The sequence below is a fragment of the Leguminivora glycinivorella genome, chromosome 24, assembly GCF_023078275.1.
Source record: "Leguminivora glycinivorella isolate SPB_JAAS2020 chromosome 24, LegGlyc_1.1, whole genome shotgun sequence".
Classification (NCBI taxonomy): domain Eukaryota; kingdom Metazoa; phylum Arthropoda; class Insecta; order Lepidoptera; family Tortricidae; genus Leguminivora; species Leguminivora glycinivorella.
Window position 1 is genome coordinate 6,204,133 of NC_062994.1, and position 24,330 is coordinate 6,228,462.

Consider the following 24,330-nt stretch of genomic DNA (forward strand, 5'->3'; position numbering starts at 1 on the left):
CAAGAAAAAGTTGATTCACTCACTTGCAGGGAGCTAGAAATAAAAATGATTTTTTTTTACAGAGACCTCTAGGTAGACCTAAACAATCGGACTCTGGTGATAATGATTTACTGGTAGTAAGTATATAAAACAAGCAGATTTATATTTTTGACTTTGTCATAAATGTCATAATATAATTTGATAATTACCAATCGCTTTTCGTTAGAAAACATTGCGAGGAAAATATATAATAAATTTTCATCATACTCGCCCAGTAAATGTGCCATTGCACGCAGGCGGAACGGGAGTTATAGAAAACTTGTCCTCCCGGGGGAGTTATGAAATTTCAAGTACCAAATTTTTTTTCTTTTTACATATTTTTGTTGCAATTGTGCTTTAATACATTGTGTGTAACTCGGGGCGTAAGAATCGGCCAGTCGTCGCGATTTAACTTACTCTGCTTAGCAATGTTCAACTTACGCCCCGCGTTGCACAATGTACTATTAATGTATGTATTTTCAGAGACCCCGTAAGAAGAGAGCTACGGAACCCACGTCAGACCCTCAGATCATGACGTGCCACAATTGCAATGAGTCCTACACGTCCAAAGTGCGACTGAAGTTTCACATGTACGTTGTCCGTTAATCGCCCACTGCTGAGCGTAGGCCTCCCTTCGTGTACGCCACTTATCCCGGTCCTGGGCTAATCTCATCCAGAAGTGCCCCGCAGTTTTTCGAATGTCCACCCAACGAGCCAACGGATGCCAGGCGCTTCTTACATCCGATAGCGGCCACCATTCGGTCAACATTTTGGTCCACCATCACTCTGCCTGGCAACATGCCCCGCCCAATAGGCTACTTGACCCTTTTTAAAGTTTGTCTTATGTTATTACTTACTGTCCAAACACCGAAAAAAAAAACACTATATTTTATTACTTATGACTTACAAACCGCAAAAAATATTTTTTCACCACACCAACTGGTAAAGGCTTTCTTTGCTATTCGAAAACAGATAGCAAAATTGCATTTTATCCACAAGGGGGCAAAGTAATTTCATACAAATTTTGACTCGATGTCTTAATCTGGCTGCTAGATTTTACCTATAAATGATGATTTTGAATCATAAATATTGAATAAATTGATGGATTTCATTTATTTTGATGTTTTATAGTCAGTATTTTGTTCGTGTTGGTGTGGTGAAAATTTTTGTGTTTCACTCGGTGGCAAAGTTTGTTTAACCTTCGTGCCTTGATACCCTCGTAACGCTCAAGATTCCACTTTTTGAACCACTCGCTACGCTCGCGGTTCAATATTTGAATCTTTCGCTTGCTCGGGCATCAATATTGGCACGTGCGGTTAAACAACTACTTTGCCCCCTTGTAAAACAAATAACTATTAAAGAATACTTTTACGTAATCAGGCAGTTTTAGGCACGTAATTTTGTACATTATTTTACTGTGTAATAAAGTTTAAATAAATACCATAAACATATGATAGTGGACTATCGGCCTTAGTACAATATTTTTATTTAAGTGTGTGTAAATAAAAATATGCCTTCAAATTACAATGTTTTATGTAAGCCTAAAACATATCATGAAAACACCTGTGGACTCCACAAATCACAATGATTGTAGTTATAAATTAAAAAAGTGTAGTTACAATTGATTTATTTAAAGCTACTATTAAAAATATAAGTGAGAAGGTATTTGTAAATTACCTCATTTCGGTCTACCCTTTTCGAAAAACATAAATGATGAGTGTAGTAATATAATGTTAAATCTACCCTTAACAATTAAAATATCGGGTAGGAACTACTAACGTTATTTAGATCTACCCTTTTTGCCAAATAACACGAATAGTTATATTTTAAGTGATTGCTATCTACCTTTCATAAAATAAATTTCTTTTATCTATTCAATCAGGTAGTTATAATTTATGTGAGTTCTAACTACGGTAAATACTACAATAACCTAACCACAAAAATAAAATTTTGAAAAAACCCCCGACCGCGACATAATGGACCGATTGTCATGAAACATGGCTAAGAACACTCCCTACTAACTCAGCTTTCAATAAAAAAAATACTAAATCGAAATCGGTTCATCCGTTTGGGAGCTACGATGCCACAGACAGACACACATACAGACAGACAAACAGACAGACAGACACGTCAAACTTATAACACTCCGTCGTTTTAGCGTCGGGGGTAAAATAGTTATTTGTTATACAAGGGGGCAAAGTTGTATTTTAACGCCGAGTGTGGAATTGAAAAACGAGCAAGTGAAAGGATTCTATAGTTGAACCACGAGCGAAGGGAGTGTTTCGACAATATATAGAATCCTGAACTTGCGAGTTTTTTAACACACGAGAAGTAAAATACATTTGCACCCGAGTGTAACACAAAACTTTTCCCCTCACTATGTCGAGGAAACTACAACGCAAAAAATGCGTTTAATCACTGCTTCCAGTAGTTCCACAGGTGGTAAATCATCTTTATTACTAGATTCACCTACTTTTATCAATTTTAAAGCAGTTAATTTGACTTTATTCAAGGTCAAATTACTTTACCCACTAGTGGATAAACTGCGTTTTTACCCACTGGTATTAAAGAACAAAACACGTGTTTCCGAGCTAGTGAGGAGAAAAATAAATTTATGCCATCCTCCATGCAATTATTGTGATAAGGGCATACTAAAAAAAGCCAGCAATACATATATCTGTAGCTTGCAAATTACTTGCAAGCTTTCTTGCCTGTGTATAGCGGGTCTAACAGCAATCTAATTTTGTTCTCTTGTGACCAAATCTTCCAGGCAATTCCACGACAACACAGACATGCTGAATGCCAACGGGCAGTACACATGTCTCGAATGTTCCGCAATCACTTTCAACACAGAAACGGAGCTTTTCGACCATGTGCATTTTCAACATGACAAGCAGAATAGATACCAGTGTTCTGTCAAGGATTGTGGGAAGACTTTCTTCCTCAGGTATCCTGATAAGTTGCTAATTTACCTTTAGAATCCTGTACAAAGGTAGGGACAGAGATATTCGACCACGTGCACTTTCAACACGATAAGCAGAACCGATACCAGTGCCCTGTCAAGTATTGTGGGAAGACTTTCTTTCTCAGGTACCCTGATAAGTTGTTAATTTACCTTTAGAATCCTGTATAAATGTAGGGGCAGAGATATTCGACCACGTACACTTTTAACGTGACAAGCAGACCCGCTAGCGATCGAGGGTCCTGTAAGTAGGCATATTCTTTATTTATTATTGATTTAAGTATTAAAACTGGAACATAATTTCTTTATTTTTGTCATCGTCTTGCCCCTGATTTTTTCATGCTTTCTACTTTATAAAGCTGCGTTTTCACTTAGTGTTCTGAACAGCTCTGAGCGAACGTTCGTTCGTGCGCAGATGAAAACACTTGACTTCCATACCCTTATCGGTGCACGGACGAACGAATGCTCGCTCATAGCTGTTCAGAACACTAAGTGAAAACACGGCTTTTTTTACAGAGCGTCCCTTACGAAGCATAGTCGCACGCACACAGACACACGACGCTACGTTTGCGGCACTTGCGGCAAGAGATTCCTGGATAAGCAAACGTTGGATGAGCACGGAGTTACGCATTTGCAGGTATTTTTCTCCTTTTTTCACCAACTAGAAGAAATAATGATGAAGCGTACCTACTACCTAACTATTCAAACTAAAAAAAAATGGTTCCCACTTGCGTAATTCATGACTTGAAAAACGACGGGCTGTTATAAGTTTGACGTGTCTGTCTGTTTGTCTGTCTGTCTGTCTGTGTGTGTGTCTGTCTGTGGCATCGTAGCTCCCGAACGGATAAATAAACCGATTTAGATTTAGTTTTTTTGTCTGAAAGCTGAGTTAATCGGGAGTGTTCTTAGCCATGTTTCATGAAAATCGGTCCACTATGTCGCGGACGGGGGTTTTTTAACCCCCGACCCAAAAACGAAGGGGTGTTATAAGTTTGACGTGTCTGTCTGTCTGTCCGTCTGTCTGTCTCTCTGTCTGTCTGTCTGTCTGTTTGTCTGTCTGTCTGTCTGTGTGTGTGTCTGTCTGTGGCATCGTAGCTGCCGAACGGATGAACCGATTTCGATTTAGTTTTTTTTTGTTTGAAAGCTGAGTTAGTCGGGAGTGTTCTTAGCCATGTTTCATGAAAATCGGTCTACTATGTCGCGGTCGGGGGTTTTTTCAAAATTTTAATTTTTTGGAGTTTTTAGACTTCACACAATGAGTACTCGTTTCCTGCGGAAAGAGAGTCAAGTTTTCACTAAAAATTTATTTTCGCTAAAACCTACTTTTTAACCGCCGCCCAAATCTCAAGCAAGGTGGTTCTCAATTCGTCTTTTTTTTTAATGTTTGTTCCACGATATCTCCGTCGCTGTCGCGTCGTTACTGGACCGATTAAAAAAAAAAAATTTAAAAAATTTGACAGTTTTAATAAATACCTACACATTTCTACATAATCCAACATTCGGAAGTACCTTTCACCAAAAACACAAGAGCGGCGTTTTTTTTTTTAATTTATTGTACTTCGTTCTTCGTGGAAATAATGTATGTTTAATGTATGTTTGTAATTCCAGATCAAACCCTACCAATGCCACATCTGCATGAAGCAGCTGACTCGCCGCTCTCGCTTGCGCATGCACATGCGAGCGCACGAGGAATCGCTCTGTCCCGCTCTGGTGCCAGTCTGTGCCGCCTGCCGACGGGCGTTCCAGAACGTTCCAGCCGCTATGGTGAGAGTTATATACTGTTGACTCTATCCCGATCTAGTGCCGGTCTGTTCCACAACGTTCCATAACATTCCACAACGTTCCAGCCGTTATTATGAGACAGGGATATTCTGCTCGCACTGTCTCACTCTAGTGCCACATCTGCATGAAGCAGCTTACCCGCCGCTCTAGCTTGCGCATGCAAATACGAGGGCACGCAGAATAGCTCTGTCCCGCCCTAGTGCCAGTCTGTGCCGCTTGCCGACGGGCGTTCCAGAACGTTCCAGCCGCTATGGTGAGAGAGTTCATCATTATCAGCCTATCCTCGTCCACTGCTGGACATAGGCCTCTCCTAATGCACGCCGCTGCTCCCGATCTTCAGCTAATCTCATCCAGCCCGCACCAGCCAACTTGCGGATGTCGTCACTCCATCTTGTCACAGGGCGTCCTGCACCACGTTTGCCGAGTCGCGGTCTCCACTCAAGAACCTTTCGGCTCCACCGACCATCTGTCCTGCGACTAACGTGACCAGCCCACTGCCACTTCAGTTTGCTAATTCACTGAGCTATGTCGGTAACTTTGGTTCTGTGACGGATCACATCATTTCTGATGTGATCAGTCACAGAACCAAAGAGGTGAGAGAGTTATATACTGCTAACTCTATCCCGCTATAGTGCTGGTACGTTCCACAACGTCCAGAACGTTCCAGCCACTGGTGAGACAGTAATATACTGTTCGACCTGTCCCCCTTTAATGTCAGTGTGTCCCGCGTTCCAGAACGTTCCAGCCGCTATGGTGACAGTTATATACTGCTAGCCGTGATGACCCGCTGTAATGTCGGTCAGTTCCACAACATTCCACAACGTTCCAGAACGTTCCAGCAGCTACGATGACAGCTATATACTACTCGCTTTATCCCGCTCCCACCTGCCGCTGTGCTGACATGGTGAGAGAGTTATACGCGCTGTAACATAAGGAATTCGAAAGATTTGAACTTAACTACGTTTTTCAGAGGCCAAAAGAAGGCAAAAAATTTTGTATTGACTTTCCAAAATCCTTGAAGGGGATACCGCCGGTCCCTTATAGATTATTTTTCGTGGTTATTTTGCATAAATGATGCGACATATTTTCTCGTAATTAACAGGAGCATGTGAAGAAATCTCAAGAATGTTTGGGAGCGTTCTCCAGCGATCTAAACGAAGAGGACAAACCTGCCGCCGTGCTGTCGCCCACTAGTGGGCTCGTGCGGCCCACACAAGAAGGTTAAATAGATATTGATCATTTATTTTCAATGCCAAGGAGTGGAATGCCCTGCCTGAGTCTCCGGCAAGCGGTCGCGATTTAACTTACTCTCGTTAGTAAAATTCAACTTCCTCCCCGTGTTGCACAATGTACTATTATCTACTTACATATTTTCTATACGGGCTGTTCGCGAGGAGGCCAATAGAAAGAAAATATGTTACACGAATTTGAAAAAAAAAAATTGCAAAAAAGATTTTCATTTGTAATAAGGTTTATTATTCATAAATTTGGCACTTCAAATGAGTTTTTTTTTTTTCTAAAAACCTCATTTTTTTAATTTTTTCTCTTCACTTCAACTCAGTTTCTTGTCGGTCTGTTAACTCTGTCTGTCACTTCAATTCTGTTTTGTATTCTATTGTATTGTATTATTTCCTATTAGAACAACCGAGCCAGCCGCTGCGCATAGAACGCGAGGCGCAATGCGCCGGAGCGGCGGCGCTCCTGGCGTCACTTCCGGCGTCCTTACGAGCTGTTGTACGCGCTGTCAAAGTCGACAAGGCTTTCCGCTGCGAATTCTGTGAAGAGTGAGCAAAATTATATCATTCTATTCTAATACAGCTTGTATATATATCACACCCAAAATTAACTAAACCTGTATAAACTCAATAATATTCAAGTGTAAGGCTCGCTTTTGAGCATTTCTTTTTTTTTTTTGCCACTTTTATGAAGTGTGATATTTTTGAAAAAAAAAAATATGCTATTTCTACTCAGAATTACTAGCCTTTTCAATCCTAGTAGTTAAAAAAATTGTCCCATACGATTTTTTCTTATTTTGTTACCATTTTCCGTATATGTTGTATGAGGTAACAAAAGTGGAAAGTAAAAAAAAATGTATGGAAATTCTGAGACACTTTTTGTCTCCCAGTGAGATTGAAAGTACTCGTGATTCTGAGTACAATTGACCTAAAATTCCCTAAAACAATAAAAAACAAAATTATTGGCAAAAAAAAGAAATGCTCTTTTGGCGTCCCTGCGAGCTGTGAAGAGTGAGTCATATTTTGTATTACTTACTAGCTTTTGCCCGCGGCTTCGCTCGCGTGAAATTCAAAAATTACGAAATGATCCATACAAATTTTCAACCCCATTTTAGGGGTTAGAAAGAGACAGAAAGTAGCCTATGTCACTCTCCATCCCTGCAACTGTCTCCACTTGAACGTCAATTCGTCGCTCCGTTTTGCCGTGAAAGACGGACAAACAAACAGACACACACATTTTCCCATTTATAATATTAGTATGGACATACTTCACGTTTCACTTCACTTCATACGTCACTTCTGGCGTCCCTACGAGCTGTTGTACGCGCTGTCAAAGTCGACAAGGCTTTCCGCTGTGAATTCTGTGGTGAAGAGTAAGTAAATATACCCCGTTACCCGCACAGGCATACACCCTTGATACAACACCCATATGTGTTTGCTTCTATCCTGCTATCTATCCTGTTACACTGACGTATTCTACTAACTGTCTGTAAAAAAATATCTAAATATGTTAACGATCAAATGTCAAAATAAATCGTTATGGCATGTAAACAAATTGTAATAAGATTTTTTTTTCTTTGTAGCGTGTTTTACCTTGAAGAAGATCTGAACAACCACCGAACGATCCATAAAGGGGTTAAGAACCCGTTCACTTGCCACATCTGCAAAGTCAGCTTCGCCACGTATTCTAGGTACGTGTTTAGAGCAGGTCACAAAGGATAGAACTCATATAGTTGCGATATATGAAAATTTGATTCCTACATCGTGTTTTACCTAGAGAAGGATTAGAACAACCATCAGACTATCCGTAAAGGGGTCAAGAACCACTTCCCTTGTCATATCTCCAAAGTCAGCTTCGCCACGTGTGCTAGGTACGTATTTAGAGCAGTTCACAAAGGATAGAACCCATATAGTTGCGATATATGAAAATTAGATTCCTACATCGACGACGAATTCCGTGTTTTACCTAGAGAAGGATTAGAACAACCATCAGACTATCCGTAAAGGGGTCAAGAACCCGTTCACTTGTCAAATCTGCAAAGTCAGCTTCGCCACGTATGCTAGGTACGTATTTAGAGCCTTTCACAAGGGATAGAACCCATATAGTTGCGATGTATGAAAATTTGCTTCTTACAGTGTGTTTCATCTAGATAAACAACCACCGGACTAGAGCGGTGTTGATGCAAGAGAACTAAGTCTTAATTCTAGAGTAGACACAATGGAAAGAACTCATTCTCTTAAGAAGCAGCTTCAAATATAAAAAAGATTATACCTACAATATGGTATTCCCGATGAACTACAGTATGGGGTTCTTCAAAAAAGGAGTGTACAAGTTTCTAATGGGTCGGCAATACGCATGTTATACCCCTTGAGTTGCAGGCGTCCATAGGTTACGGTGACCACTTTCCATCAGGCGGCCCGTATACCTGTTTAGTTTATCACCGACGTAGTATATATAGAAAAAAAGATCCATTTGAAGGATGCTATTATTTGAAAATAAAATTATTATCCACTATTTTTCCATCAGATGTACAACCCACAAAACAACGCACGGTTTCTACAAACGGCCGCTAGCAGACGTCAAGAACGAAGGGCCGAGTAGGGCAGATTCCGGTCCTTCCGCGCGCGGCGTGCTCGGCTATGGAGGCTTCCCTGTCGTCAAACACTTCTTGTGCGAGGTGACAGTTCTAAACAAATTTGGTGTTTACTTTTACCAAGAACTATTTAATTTACATACTTCATACCAAAGAGGATCGAGTATTAAAGAGCGTTACTGTCAAAGTGAAATGTGTAATCACAGTGCATAGACTGCCATCTCTCGTCACAGGCTTAAAACTTTTGAACCTCAGTTTTGACAATTTGGCCCATATTCTTAGCTTGATATGTTTTAAAATGTCAAATATGAATATTAGCGCCATCTAGCCGAGCGTACCCCAAAGGTGTATCGCCATCTAGCTCACCGTACCATTTTCTGTATGGTTTTGGGGTACGTTTTTTTCTTAGACTTTATCTGTCTATACGAAGTTATATAGGTCTTTGTTCATACTAAGAATCGTACCTCGTTTTTTTAGCGCCACCTATTAATTAGAATAGAATAGAATTCATTTATTCAGCCAATACATCACTACAAACATCAGAAATAGAAATACAAAGACTTAAAACAAAACAGTAGAAGTAGAAATGAGAGGCCGAAATGCTCTCCACTCAGCAATGCAGCTGACACGACAGGCGTGTCAACGGCGCTGGTTTTCTGCGGAGCCAGCGAGATGTGCGGGACAGCATACTGGTTGCGTTATAATTACTATTATAACTATATTAATGATGAAACAGCCTGTCGTATATTGGTATATCGTTGTCTGAGTACCCACAACACAAGCCTTCTTGAGCTTAGCCAATCTGTGTAAGAATGTCCTATAATATTTATTTCTCAAAATGCTTAGGACTGCGGGCGGTCTTACTTGCACTGGACGTACTTGCAAGTGCATCGCAGAATGAAGCATGCGAACGAAAACTTCATCTACAAGTGCATACATTGTGAGGAGACCTTTCCTAACAGGCGAGTGATTTTCATTTATTTTTGATTATACACGGTGTTTTTATTGAAATCCGTTAACTTTAAGGGAAGGTTCTTTAGATCATATACAATTGATTTATGTTAGGAACAAGCTTCTTAAGTTATCGAGTTATTAAAATAATTAAGATAATTACTGAACACGTGTGTGACAGCCTTTACCAATTCCTAATGTTATTTGTTTTGACATGTGCCGTCAATCACTTGGCGTGACCTTAAATGTTTTTCTTGAGGGTCTCTCACGCTAATAAATTCATTTATTAAGTATGAAAACGATGAAAAATGTTTTTACGAATTTAACTAAAAGTGTTTAACTATCAGGGTGTTTCCTGATAATGAACCTAAAGACGTGTCGAATTTAACGGAAAAAAAAAACACGGTGTATTGCTCATACTTATTTGGATGCTATTTTATGCCCGCGGTTTTGCTCGCGTTAAATTCGAAAATTCCACCCTTTTTAGGGATGTGGGGGGGGGGGGGGGGGAGAGGCTAAAACTAGCCTATTTCACTCTCCATCCTTTCAACTATTTCCAATTAAAAAATCACGTCAATTCGTCGCTCCGTTTTGCCGTGAAAGACGGACAAACAAACAGACACACATACTTTCCCATTTATAATCTTAGAAGATCAGTATATGATATAGTATAGTATGGATTATTTGTCACATTTTAGTTCCCATTTTCCACAAAATACTAAATAGTTTTTTTTTAGTTGGAGCGTGGCCTACCACAGAAAAAAGGTGCACGGCAAACCTGCAGAAAAGGGAACCGGGGCTACGAAAACTGTCAACACTGACTATAGGTAAGAACTGACAGAACTGTCCTGATAGATGTAAACCATTACCTGTCCAGTGTCCATAGGCATCGAAGAAAATAAGCTGGGTGTTTATCCAACGTGTCATTCGTTTACACTTTTCGTTTATACGACGACAGGTCTGGCTCAGTCGGTAGTGACCTTGCCTGCTAAGCCGCGGTCCCGGGTTCGAATCCCGGTAAGGGCATATATTTGTGTGATGAGCACAGATATTTGTTCCTGAGTCTTATATGTTTTCTATGTATCTAAGTATGTATTTATCTATATAAGTGGGTATATCGTCGCCTAGCACCCATAATAGGAAACTTGACGGTAGTAAAGATAAAATATTTTATACCTTGCACGAAATATAGCAACAGATAATTATAAGAAAAACATGGACAGAAGTTATTTTTAAATCTAATTTCTATTCTCTCTAAGGGCCGGTTGCACAAAACCGTCTGTCACCGTTAAAGCATTCGTTATTTTTTATTGTATGGGAAGTTCCATAGACCTCTGCTGCGTGACGATGATGTGTCTGTCAAATGTGGTTGATGCAACTGGCCCTTAGTCAGGTAGAAATATATAAAGTAACTGAGTTGACCGTGACGTCACTCAATTCGATATCATATAAATTCCATATTAGCAAGTCGTTCAAATTCGTTTTGACAGTTTTTATACTACGTCGGTGGCAAACAAGCATACGGCCCGCCTGATGTAAAGCGGCCACCGTAACCTATGGACGCCTGCAACTCAAACAGTGTCACATGCGCGTTGCCACCCTATTAGAAACTTGTACATTCCCTTTTGCTGTGTTAAGTACACAGCAAAAAGGATAAGAATAAGGAGGGAGGAGGAGGAATAGTATCAGATAATTATAAGAAAAACATGGACAGAAGTTATTTTTAAAATCAATGTCTATTTAATAAGTCAGGTAGAAATATATAAAGTAACTGAGTTGACCGTGACGTCACTCAATTCGATTTCATATAAATACCATATTAGCAAGTCGTTCAAATTCGTTTTGACAGTTCTTAAAAAGAAGCTGATTTGACTAGGAGGCAAGTAGCCTATACAAGCTTTGCTTAGTTTGGCGCATAGAGGAATAAGTATGTGAAGATTTGTGACTCCATACATCAGTAAATGCGGGTTATTTGTATAGGCATAGCTAATTGACATCTAGCGACAATCACGCGTCAACTAGCGTGAATTATCAGTACTGCTACTTGTCAATAGATGTCGCGACGAACGAAAAGTCTAATGCTCACCAATTTTTAGCTAATGTTACAATAGTATTAATCAGTATTCTGTTTTCAATTCCTTCTGCTTGTAATATAAGTTGTAAACTGTTCTAATATTAAATTTTTGGCAGACGAGACACTGTTGTACTGATAATTAACGCTAGTTGACGCGTGATTGTCGCTAGATGTCACTTAACTATGCCTATACAAATAACCCGCATTTACTGATGTATGGAATTACAGCTCTTCCCTTACTTATTCCTCTATGGTTTGGGACTAGGTTGATCTGTGTAAGGTGTCCCCCAATATTTATATTTTTAAGCGAAAGGTACCGTTGCCTGTTAATTTTGGGTATAAGAGTACTTGTTCAACAATAAAGTAGTGTTCTAACTCCTCCCCGTCCTAGCATTATACCGGCATTCACCACGGCTTTGACAACTAAATCCCAAAAATTGGCGTAGGCACTAGTTTTACGAAAGCGGCTGCCATCAGAATACGTAGCCGAATGGCACAAACGCTCACGAAACGACACGCTCGTAGATGTCTATCTCTATCGCTCTTGCGTATTGGCGCGACAGAGCCAGACTACCTTTCGCGGCGTTTCGTTTTCGTTTCGCGTTGTAGAAATGTCATTCGGCTACGGGGCCTGATTTTCCAACCCGAAGAGTAACTAGGCCTTATTGGGATTAGTCCGGTTTCCTCACTATCTTTTTCTTCACCGAAAAGCGACTGACAAATATTAAATGACATCATATATAAGTTCCGAAAAACTCATTGGTACGAGCCGGGGTTCGAACCCGCGACCTCCGGATTGGAGATCGCACGCTCTTATCGCTAGGCTAAAGTGGTGTTTTAATAATAGACGAGACGACTAAAAAAAACTAATTAATCCGTACGTTATATTATCAAATAATTTTAGACACGTATTTTTTATTTTTTCTCGTATACAAAAAATGACGACGGTACAGCGCGTTGAAGTTTCGCGTGACGTCACGCCTAGGTACAATTTTTTGCTTAGAAGTGACGTCACAAGCCCCCATTCCGGAACTTTGATGCTCTATATCTTTGTATTTTTTCATTAATTAGAAAAAGCGAAAAATATGTGTTCAGTATTTTTGGACGATCTAACTGACGGACTAAACAGAATGCCATTTTTTTATGTAGTCGTCATCCCGATTATCCACATGAAAATATTAATTTTAATTTAATATAAATTTTGAAGAATCCCGTGCCGAGACTGCGACGAAGTGTTGCCAAACAAAACTGCGCTCTATAAACATAGGAAGAAGGAGCACAGTTACGTGTCATTGCCAATCAGTGACAATCAAGGTATATTATCATTACAAGGTACCTATTGTACATATCGTCACTACTTTGAAAAAATCTCGTATCTCACGCTGCTTCTCAAAGTTAAAACGCAGTAAGTCTATATACATTCCATACATACTTACTACAATTTTCTTTTCATTGACAGACGAAGATACAAGTTTTTTAAAAGTAGTGACGATGTATGTATTTATCTATTTAAGTATGTATATCGTCGCTTAACACCCATAGCATAGTACAAGCTTTGCTTAGTTTGACGTTTTTCTCGAAAGCACCCTTAATTAAATAAATAAATAAATATTGGGGACACCTTATACACAGATCCACTTAGCCCCAAACTAAGCAAAGCTTGTACTATGAGTGCTAAGCGACGATATACATACTTAAATAAATAAATACATACATATGGTGTTCCTAATATTTATTTATTATTATATTTATTTATTTATTAGTGGGGTAAGAATGTAAACGTTACAGGTTTGAGTGGTCAGACGCACGTGGAGGGCGCGCGAGCCGCCTGCACGCACTGCGGACTAAGTTTTCCTGTCAACCTGCTGCCACACCATCTCAAGTAACTATCTGTCCCTTTCTTCAACCTTTTGAACGCTTTGCCTCTCGCGTCAAAATGTGGCCTACACGTCAACACTATTAATAAACGATATACTTTGACAGCCACTTTAGTGGTTCTGAGCGTTCAAATGGTTAACCGCTTCCAATTTTTCACTGAGGCCGGGTCTACGTCACTCGCTCGCGGTCGCGCGCTAAGTACCTACGCGCTAGCTGTTCATTCGAATGAACAAGTGGCCGAGGGGCGTACGCCCGCCTGTGTAGTCGCGTGCCACGTACTTATTGTACTATTCTTCTGAGTTTTAAGGCCCATTTAGACGGTACGAGTTTCTCGCCTCGAACGTACGATTATCGCGAAGTACGAGAAAAGATATCGTATCATGTAAACTGTGCGTACGATATCGCACGGGAGGAGGCGATAATCGCCTCGCCTTTGATGTTTGTATGTATCCGTGTAAACAAAACACGTATGCGAGAATCGTATACGAGTTTATGCGCTACTCAGTCGAAATGAATTCTCTTTACCTAGAAACAGAAATCATGTAAATCGTGGTATTTTTATATTTATAGCTAACTCTCAGTAACTGCTAAAACTGCGTTTTTAGGGTTCCGTAGTCAACTAGGAACCCTTATAGTTTCGCTATGTCTGTCTGTCCGTCCGTCCGCCCGTCCGTCCGCGGATAATCTCAGTAACCGTTAGCACTAGAAAGCTGAAATTTGGTACCAATATGTATATCAATCACGCCAACACAGTGCAAAAATAAAAAATTGAAAAAAATGTTTTATTAGGGTACCCCCCCTACATGTAAAGTGGGGGCTGACATTTTTTTTTTATTCCAACCCCAACGTGTGATATATTGTTGGATAGGTATTTAAAAATAAACAAGGGTTTACTAAGATCGTTTTTTGATAATATTAATATTTTCGGAAATAATCGCTCCTAAAGGAAAAAAAAGTGCGCCCCCCCCCCTCTCTAACTTTTGAACCATAAGTTAAAAAAATATGAAAAAAATTACAAAAGTAGAACATTATAAAGACTTTCTAGGAAAATTGTTTTGAACTTGATAGGTTCAGTAGTTTTTGAGAAAAATTCGGAAAATTACGGAACCCTACACTGAGCGTGGCCCGACACGCTCTTGGCCGGTTTTTATTTAATGTAGCTTAATTTGTATATTTTCAACTTATATTGCAATCGAGATTAAAGAAATAGAAATAATGTTCTACAGAGAGGTCCACGGACAAGACACGCAGTACCCAAGTGCGCGATCACACACCTGTACCGTTTGCGGACACGCGTTCCGCACGGCCTCCATGCTTACTGAGCACTCCAGGTGGGCCTTCTAGCATTTTTGTTTTTGAAAACGTTTAACACGTTCAACGTATAACGCTCAGTGTTGCAAACTCGAATTTTGAAAAATCCACTATTTTTAATTATTACTACAGTAAAATATATAGGTATTAAAAAAATCGCCTCAGTAGTTTTTAGTTAAATATTAATTGTAATTGTATTAATTGTAAATTGAATTTTCCTACAGGATTCATACCGGCGAACGACCCTTTCCATGCGATGTTTGTGGGGTGGCTTTTAGAAGGTGAGGCTACATTATAAGTATGCTAAAAGGCTAAAAGTATGGTTGATGATTTGCGCATTTCGTAATTATATTATTAATGTAATCAATTATGTTGTATTGGTTATTAATCCCACAAGCAGTAGGTACTTTCAATGCAATCAATATTTTCTTTGTGATTGTGATTTCTACTGTGATTTTTATTAGTGATTTTAAAATATTATTGTTACATAAACGATGATATTTATTTATTTATTTGCTTAAACTATATTGCACAATTGAAAAAAAAAGTACAAATAGCGGACTTAATGCCTTAAGTCATTCTCTACCAGTCAACCATAGGGCAAAACAGAAATTCGCGAAAGTGTGTTCAGTGATTAATTTAGAAATCATAACAACTATAAGCAATTTACAATAACTACTAACAATGTAATTATACAGGCAATATATAATACGTTCAGAATATCATTAAGTATACATAATACTTATACACAAATATTTTGATTATTTTTGTCCGCTATTTTTGGGACTCTAATTTCATTTCGGTGTGTTTTACCTTTTTGTCTGTTTTTAGAGCAACGGCGATGCGTAACCACCGTTTGATCCACACGGGCGTCCGAGCGTGGGGCTGCGCGCGCTGCCCCAAGCGGTTCCGGATCCGGTCCGACCTCAACACGCACTCCCGGCTCAAGCATCCGCTACATCTCGCTGTTATCGAGGTTGGTGCCCAGTGTCCTTTATAAAAGACATATTTAAACTACTCTTCTAGGATGTTTTTAGATCCGGTCCGATTTCAATACACAATCATAGAGGTGAGGCGTTGGACTATCTAGTGTCTCTTACATAGAACAGAAAAATACTCTTAAGTAGATCTAGAAGGTTTTTGAATCCACTCTAATCATGATCATGACACACAAGACTAAATTGTCCGCTGGGCTTAGCTCTTTTAGAGGTAAGTACCTGGTAGCATTTGGAATGGACACAATAAGTTTACTTTGTACTAAATTAAATGACATGAGGAAAAGTGTGTATTGCTTCAATATTAGTACAGTCTTGTGTAACCACCGCTTGATCCACGTCCGAGCGTGGGGCTGCGCGCGCTGCCCCAAGCGGTTCCGGATCCGGTCCGACCTCAACACGCACTCCCGGCTCAAGCACCCGCTCCATCTCGCTGTTATAGAGGTTAGTGCCCAGTGTCTTTTAGAGATGATATGTTTAAACTACCCTTCTAGGATGTTTTTGAACCCGGTCCGACCTTAAGACACACTCACGACTCAATCATCCACTAGAATTAGCTCTTTTGGAGGTAAGTAGGTACTTAGTATCATTAGGGTTCGACACATTAAGTACATTCTCTTAGATATAATATGTAACCACAAAATTAAAATTTTGAAAAAACCCCCGATTAGTGGACATCATTAAACATGGCTAAGAACACTCCCGACTAACTCAGCTCGCTGTTATAGAGGTTAGTAATTAAACTACCTAGTGTCCCTTATACAGAACAAAAAAAACTACTTATCAGATTTTGAAATCCGCTCATCAGACCTCAACACACTTTCGACTCGGGGCGCCTACTTAGTCTGGCTGTTTTAAAAGTAAGTATTAGATACCCAGTGTCTTTTAGAATAGATAAAATAGTGTACTTTTATAGAATTATGTTGTATCTACTCCAATATTAGTACAGTCTTGTGTAACCACCGCTTGATCCACACGGGCGTCCGAGCGTGGGGCTGCGCGCGCTGCCCCAAGCTGTTCCGGATCCGGTCCGACCTCAACACGCACTCGCGGCTCAAGCACCCGCTACATCTCGCTGTTATAGAGGTTAGTGCCCAATGTCCTTTATAAAGGACAAAATTGGACTACTATTGGACTACTTTTCTAGGATGTTTTTCGATCCGGTCCGATCTCAAGACAAGACACACGCATACTGATGTGCCGACGGAAAGTTTCCAAAATTCTGAAATTCCTATGTGAAGGAAAACTTCGGAAACTTTCCATACGACAATTGGACAATTGTATGGATGGAAACTTTCCATTTCATAAATTTAAATTCCCTTTATTTTTCGTGAAAGTTTCGTGAATTTTTCAAGAAATTTAAGATTTTTTTGGAAAATCCGCTAATTAAACTCTTTTTAGAAGTAAGTTACTAGTATCATTAGTATTAGACACATTAAGTAACTACATTCTATTAGATTTTTTTTAATAGTACGTCGTATGTAATACTACGTCGGTGCAAACCGACATACGAGCCGCCTAATGGAAAGTGGTCACCGTAACCTATGGACGCCTGCAACCCAAGGAGTGTCACATGCGCGTTGCCAGCCCATTAGAAACTCATTCTATTAGATGTTTTTTTAATACTACGTCGGTGGCAAACCGACATACGAGCCGCCTTATGGAAAGCGGTCACCGTAACCTATGGACGCCAGCAACCCAAGGAGTGTCACATGCGCGTTGCCAGCCTATTAGAAACTTGTACACTCCTTTTCGCTGTGTTAAGTACACAGCAGAAAAGAGTACAAGTTCCAAGGAGGGTTCGGGTTGCCGACGACTCAAAGGACAATAGACGGAACAAATTAGTTCCGCCACCAGCACACCGCACCCTCGTTGAGCTGATGATCGTTGAGATGAAATTGTTAGGTTCGTTTTTGTCAAAAAGAAAAATTATTAATTTGTATGGCAATTGTACTAGACGATGGATCCTTTTATTTGCAACGGTACCTATGGGCGCCATGTTCTACCGATTCATACTAAGAAATAATAAAGAGGCAGATAAAATATTATTGACGACCGGTCTGGCGCAGTCGGTAGTGACCCTGCCTGCTGCGCCGCGGTCCCGGGTTCGAATCCCGGTAAGGGCATTTATTTGTGTGATGAGCACAGATATTTGTTCCTGAGTCATGGATGTTTCTATGTATATTTATATATTATATATATCGTTGTCTGAGTACCCACAACACAAGCCTTCTTGAGCTTACCGTGGGCCTCAGTCAATCTGTGTAAGAATGTCCTAATTTATTTATTTTATTATTTATTTATTACGCCGAGCGAAGCCGGGGCGGCTCGCTAGTACTGCTAGTAGTTATATGTATAATAAAAGATGTCAAATCCCAAAAAAAATATGGTTTTATTTAAAACAGCGAAATATTTACACCAGTCTCGAAAGTACCGAAAATCCCGGGAAATCCCGGTTCCATATTGGATCGGTACCGAAAATCCCGGTTCTTTAAAACAGTACCGGTACTGCAATCCCTAATCCTTTTGAACTAGGTCCAATATTTCATAAAATATTCACAGTCACAGTTTCGTTTTCTGTCAACCCCTTATTTGCCAAGAGTGGCACTGAAGCTTTAGTAGTTTAATGTGTTCTGCCTACCCCTTTATGGGATACAGGCGTGATTGTATGTATGTATGTATGTATGTATTAAAATATTTATGTTTGATCCTTAGATTGCGGGCTTGGATCCCAGTTCGGAGCAGGTGATGCATGCTCTCGCCGTCAACAATATCTCCCGGGAGAGCGTCCTTGAAATCACCAAGGTCTCCTTCGCTAAGGTAAGTCTATTATGATTACTGTTATACAAAATGTTTATTGTAAATTTTGAAAAAGCGTGAGTATACAGGGTGTATTTTGATAGCGGTTCAGTAAGGGCAGCTATGAGATCCCGTAGCCTTACGCGAAAATGGTCTAAGGAGACCCCTCGATTTCAAATTGATGAAAAGTGGCATTGACAGATTTTGGAAAAAACATATAGGGTGCGAGAATAAGGGCATTTTTGACAAACATTTTTTTTAACGACAATCGATCTCATTCCTATCCAGGATCAAAAGCTTGTATGGGATCAATTGATTAATATTTTTTCCCCTCACTAGCTCGGAAACACGTGTTTTGTCCTTTAATACCAGCGGGTAAAAACGCATTTTATCTACTAGTGGGTAAAGTAATTTGACCTCGAATAAAGTCAAATTAACTGCTTTAAAATTGATAAAAGTAGACCGGTGAATCTAGTAATAAAGATGATTTACCACCTGTGGAAGCTACTGGAAGCAGTGATAAACGCATTTTTTGCGTTGTAGTTTCCTCGCTATAGTGAGGGGAAAAGTTTTGTGTTACACTCGGGTGCAAATGTATTTTACTTCTCGTGTGTTAAAAAACTCGCAAGTTCAGGATTCTATTCTCGAACCACTCGCTTCGCTCGTGGTTCAACTATAAGATCCTTTCACTTGCTCGTTTTTCAATTCCACACTCGGCGTTAAAATACAACTTTGCCCCCTTGTATAACAAATAACTATTATTTTACTTAGTCGCCTACTGTACCTAATTACCTATTATATCTTTGTTCATACTCATATTTATTAATAATATCAGTTACAGGTCAAGCTTACATATTATAATTACAATCACAGAACAATTCGTAAATTTATATAGGTATACATTTATTTATTTTATTAATTAGATTTCATATTATACATTCATATTTCGAGTTAAGTATTCCTCGACATAGTAGTAGTAGCTCTTTATTGTAAACACATTAAAAATAACATACATTGAGATGTGAAGTACAAAGGCGAACTTATCACTCATCTATTTGAATCGTGTAGGGACTGAATTAAACTATACCGAATAGCTTTAAATTCAGAGAAAAGATGCCGGCTCGAATTTGCGACCAATGGTGGCCGGGCCTATTTCTGAAAACTGAAAGTTACAAGTTACAAGCGGGAGTCTTCAACTTGTCATATTAGACATTGCTAACCACTTGTAAATTGTAACTTGTAGCTTCAAGAAATGGGCCCCAGGGGAAAGAGACTTCTGCTTGTCACTTGTACTCGTAACTTTCAGTTGTGAGAAATGGGCCCCTGCACGAGGCGTGATTATATTTCATTTCCTTTAATTTAAAAAGTAACTTTTATAAGTTTTATAACTCACTTTCTTGCATATAAGTATTATTTTATCTTACAAGTAAGCATGAAAAAAAAATCTTCAAAAACCAGTGCTTGTTACTGAAGTTGTTTAAAAATAACCACAATACAAAGTTTTAATTTTGAAAAAACTGCCGACACAGTAGACCGATATCCATCAAACATGGCTAAGAACACTCTCGACTAATTCAGCTTTTAAACAAAAAAAAACTAATTTTACATCAGTTCATTCATTCGGGAGCTACGATGACACAGACGATACACACAGAGACAAACACATCAAACTTATAACACCCCGTCGTTTTTGCGTCGGAGGTCAAAATAAACATGATTGTTCTGATTAACTTCTGATTAACAGAAACGTCTGCAATCGATGCCACTAGGCTTAGAATAAATTTAAAAATGCAAAATTTCTGCCCTGGGTGAGACTTGAACTCACGGCCTCTGGATCCAGATGCCGTGAGTTGAAGTTTCACCCAGGGCAGACATTTTCCACTTTTTTTATTAACCCCCGACGCAAAAACGAAGGGGTGTTATAAGTTTGGCGTGTCTGTCTGTGTGTATGTCTGTCTGTGTGTGTGTCTGTCTGTGGCATCGTAGCTCTCGAACGGATGAACCGATTTTGATTTAGTTTTTTTTTTGGCTGAAAGCTGAGTTTTTCATGAAAATCGGTCCACTATGTCGCGGACGGGGGTTTTTTCAAAATTTTAATTTTTTTTTTTACTCAAAAAAGGTTACACAGTATTATTCTAACTGTTTGTGGTTAGGTTATAAACATGATTGTTATTTAATTTTTATTAAGCAGAAACGTCTGCTAACGATTCTAAACATTTTTATATTTTTATTTTTTTCCTTTAATATAAAAATGATTGTTATTTGTCAGGGCACTCGTCACGCGATCCCGGACAGCGCCCGTGCGCTAGCGTTGTTGGACGCGCCGCGGGAGCATGTGAACTGGACCCCCGCGCCGCAAGTCACCAACCACGCAACCAACTATGCTGCTGGTAAGTGCAACTAAACTTACAACACACCTTTAGCAGATGAACAATAATAGGCTAGTTTCCTATACTTAAAATAAAATCTTTTTCGAACTTCCTTTTTTTCGCACTTGTATCGTAATGTACTATTATGCAGTGCACGTTATAAAGCACCACACAATTAGAAGAAATATATGGACAGTAGTTATGTTTAAACATAATTTCTATTTAATAAGTCAAAGAGAAAGATATAAAGTAAATGAAGTGACCGTGACGTCACTCCTCAGTATTTCATAGTAATTCCATATTAGCAAATCGTTTTGACAGTTCTTAAAAAGAAGCCGATTTGACTAGTAGGAAACTAACCTTTTCATTCATACTAAATACTAGCTCGAGTATTTAGTCTTGTTTCTATTAAGATGATGTATATTTGGAATTGTTATTTTATCGCAGCGGAGATCCCCAATATCACGTACGCACGGCGCGGGCGCGGCATTGCTAGAAGTACTCGCTTTGTTGGCCCGCCCTCACAAGTACAGGTATTTTTTTTAAATTTATAACCTGGAAATACATAATGATTGATAATATAGACCGGCCAAATGTGTCGCTTAACTTCAAAACTGGGTAAATCCATTCTGCTATAAGGTTGATTATCTTTCAGATCATATTGTATTTTTTATATATTCAACCTTAAAGCAGAATGGATTTACCCTGGTTTGAAGTTAAGCGACACAAATTAGATCCAAAAATTTTGTTACAAAAATAAAATAGGAAGTTAATACTCATCTAGAAAGTACAGTTTCTCGGCTCCTGCAATAATATGGGTACTATTAATCAAATTCATAAATTAATTAGTTTCTAAAATATATGTAATTCGAATTAGCCTTATAGGTGTGTATTAATTTTTAGAGCCGAGAATAACACATATTTCCCCTTGAATTGTTTAATGATTGGTGTCAAAAATTGCTCAAGCTACATTGTTAAACCTTTTAGGCATAGCTTAGGCACTGGTCCCACCGCGAGCTAGTAAGCTATGAGCTATCGGCTATAAAAACGAACAAAAGATAAGCACCCCCGTGCAAATAAAAGAGACACGGCTATATTGATAGCTCACCGCTGGACGAGTAACTATAAACATCGCCGTGTCTCTTTTATTTGCACGGGTGCTTATCTTTTGTTCGTTTTTATAGCCGATAGCTGATAGCTTACTAGCTCGCGATGGTACCACTGCCTTAAATATAAGAAGATCATACCATCCCATACATTAAAATGCGACCGCCTAAGAACGCGCATACACACACACATAGATGGCGCATACACATAGATGGCGCGACAAAAAAAATGTCTTTAGCTTGCAATTATACTTGTAGAGGGCGTTAAGTGTCACTTTTGACATAGATTTATGGCTCGAAAATGACACTTAACGCCAATCTACAAATAATCGATGGCAACAAGGCATTTTTTGTGGCGCCATCTATGTGTGGTGTAGTGTATGCGCGTTCTTAGGCGGTCGCATTTTAATGTATGGGATGGTATGATCTTTTTATATTTAATCTATGCTATAGCTAATAGTTTTGTTAATATAGGCTTATATTTCATAGTCTCTATTTTATTCCACATAGGACCTGACAGGCTTAAACGTCGAAATGCTTCTACAAGACAACCTTCTCGAGCAACCCTCTCTAAATGCTCGACAAATGCTCGATCCCATGCTACTCTTCAACACCCCGCCGCAGCAGATGCAAACTGACGTCAACCACTAACCCTTGCAACGCCAAGGACGTATAAAGTCGTCATTACTTTAGTGGTGGTATACTGCGCTCGTTAAATGATCGACGTGAAGCTACTCTTCAACACCCCGCCGCAGCAGATGCAAACTGGCGTCAACCTCTAACCCTTGCAACGCCAAGGACGTCTAAAGTCGTCATAGTACCAGTGGTTGGATACTGTGCTCGTCAAATGCATAGCAGATGCACACTGACGTCACCGATTAACCCTTGCAACGCCAAGGATGTCTAAAGTCGTCCTTCAATGGTCGAACATTATTCACGTTTTGGCTTTAACGACCAGCCGCAAGTATCCCGGTTTACATAATTTGGCTAATACTTGTGAATTCATGTTTCTAAACAAATATGTTTTTAAATTCTGCGTCTATATGACATTTATATTTACCTAGTCATTTAAGTGCAATATGATATTTTACTTAGTTTTGTAATAAAACGCTAATAATTTAAACTTTGTTTTTCATTTACTAACTTTAACAGCTAGATTTAAATAGGTAAGATACTCACTTGTACATATAATAGTTTTCGTATACCACGTCGGTGGTAAACAGGCATACGGTCGGCCTGATGGGAAGCGGTTTTTTTACTCGTATTAGGGGGTACTGACTAAGTTACAATTTTGTAGGCAGATGATTATTGCGATACAAGATCCTACCTACAAGACGATAAAAGCCTGTAGCTTCTTGCCTATACATTGAATTTTAGTTCTGTTATGCTTTGTGCGGGTAGATGAGATACGCACAAATAAAACTACCCTCATTTCACAGAGAAATATTATTCTTCGAATCTGATTCGGATGTGTGTTAGACATTGATCGAACATATCAACAAAGCGTTTTGATAGCGGAGCGTTAGCGGAGCGCAATGATAGCTCCGCCTACGCTAACAAAACGCGCATGAAGCCTCCGCCACACATAAAGCGTTTTGATAGCGTAGCGTTAGCGGAGCGCAATGATAGCGGTGCGCCGGCGGAACGCTGGCGTTCCTCTCTCAATCCGCGCGCATTCCGCTCGCAATCCGCGCTCGTTAGTTCCCGCCGGCGTCCGCTGGGCGCAACGCCAGCGTTCGTCCGGCGCACCGCTATCGTTGCGCTCCGCTGACGCTCCGCCTACGCTATCAAAACGCGCATGTGTGGCCGAGCTTTAACCGTTATGGATTATTTTTAGGGTAATAACTATGGAGTCTTTAAATTGTAGACACATTGTTTTTATTTAAGCCATGTCGCGAAATGAGAAGGGTCAATGCTTCAAGTTATTTTACAATTCCACGCCCTGCGTAGTCATGATACAGACTTAGTCTTATATTTCCAAGGTTTTTACATTTTCAAAATAAGTAATCACGACAAAATCACAGACGATTTTTATCGTCAATCTATAAAAGGCCTGATTTAGACGGCGTGCGAACTCGCATACGATTTCAGTTACATTGCGGGATGTTGAGGTTACATACAATTTTTTACAGCCATGAAATACCGCAATGTAATAAAACTCTTATGCGAGTTCTCGTACCGTCTAAATAGGCCCTAAGTGTAATATCTAAACTCGAAAAATCGAGTAGATACTTAGATTTATCTTAAGGGTAGGTA

General features: G+C 39.5%; 1 protein-coding gene across 1 annotated transcript; it reads left to right on the plus strand.

The window, feature by feature from the left end:
- The first annotated feature begins 63 nt into the window (after positions 1–63).
- On the plus strand, positions 64–23,191 carry LOC125238660 (zinc finger protein 595-like). Its single transcript, XM_048146052.1, has 20 exons — positions 64–116; positions 502–608; positions 2,789–2,965; positions 3,497–3,617; positions 4,589–4,744; positions 5,865–5,982; positions 6,402–6,546; positions 7,581–7,688; positions 8,525–8,675; positions 9,438–9,553; positions 10,280–10,369; positions 12,824–12,930; positions 13,405–13,498; positions 14,721–14,825; positions 15,030–15,086; positions 15,637–15,781; positions 18,516–18,620; positions 20,869–20,989; positions 21,416–21,501; positions 22,585–23,191. Exons 2-20 carry the CDS (start codon positions 550–552, stop codon positions 22,723–22,725), a joined length of 2,202 nt encoding a protein of 733 aa, XP_048002009.1. The 5' UTR covers positions 64–116; positions 502–549; the 3' UTR covers positions 22,726–23,191.
- Positions 23,192–24,330: the final 1,139 nt, after the last annotated feature.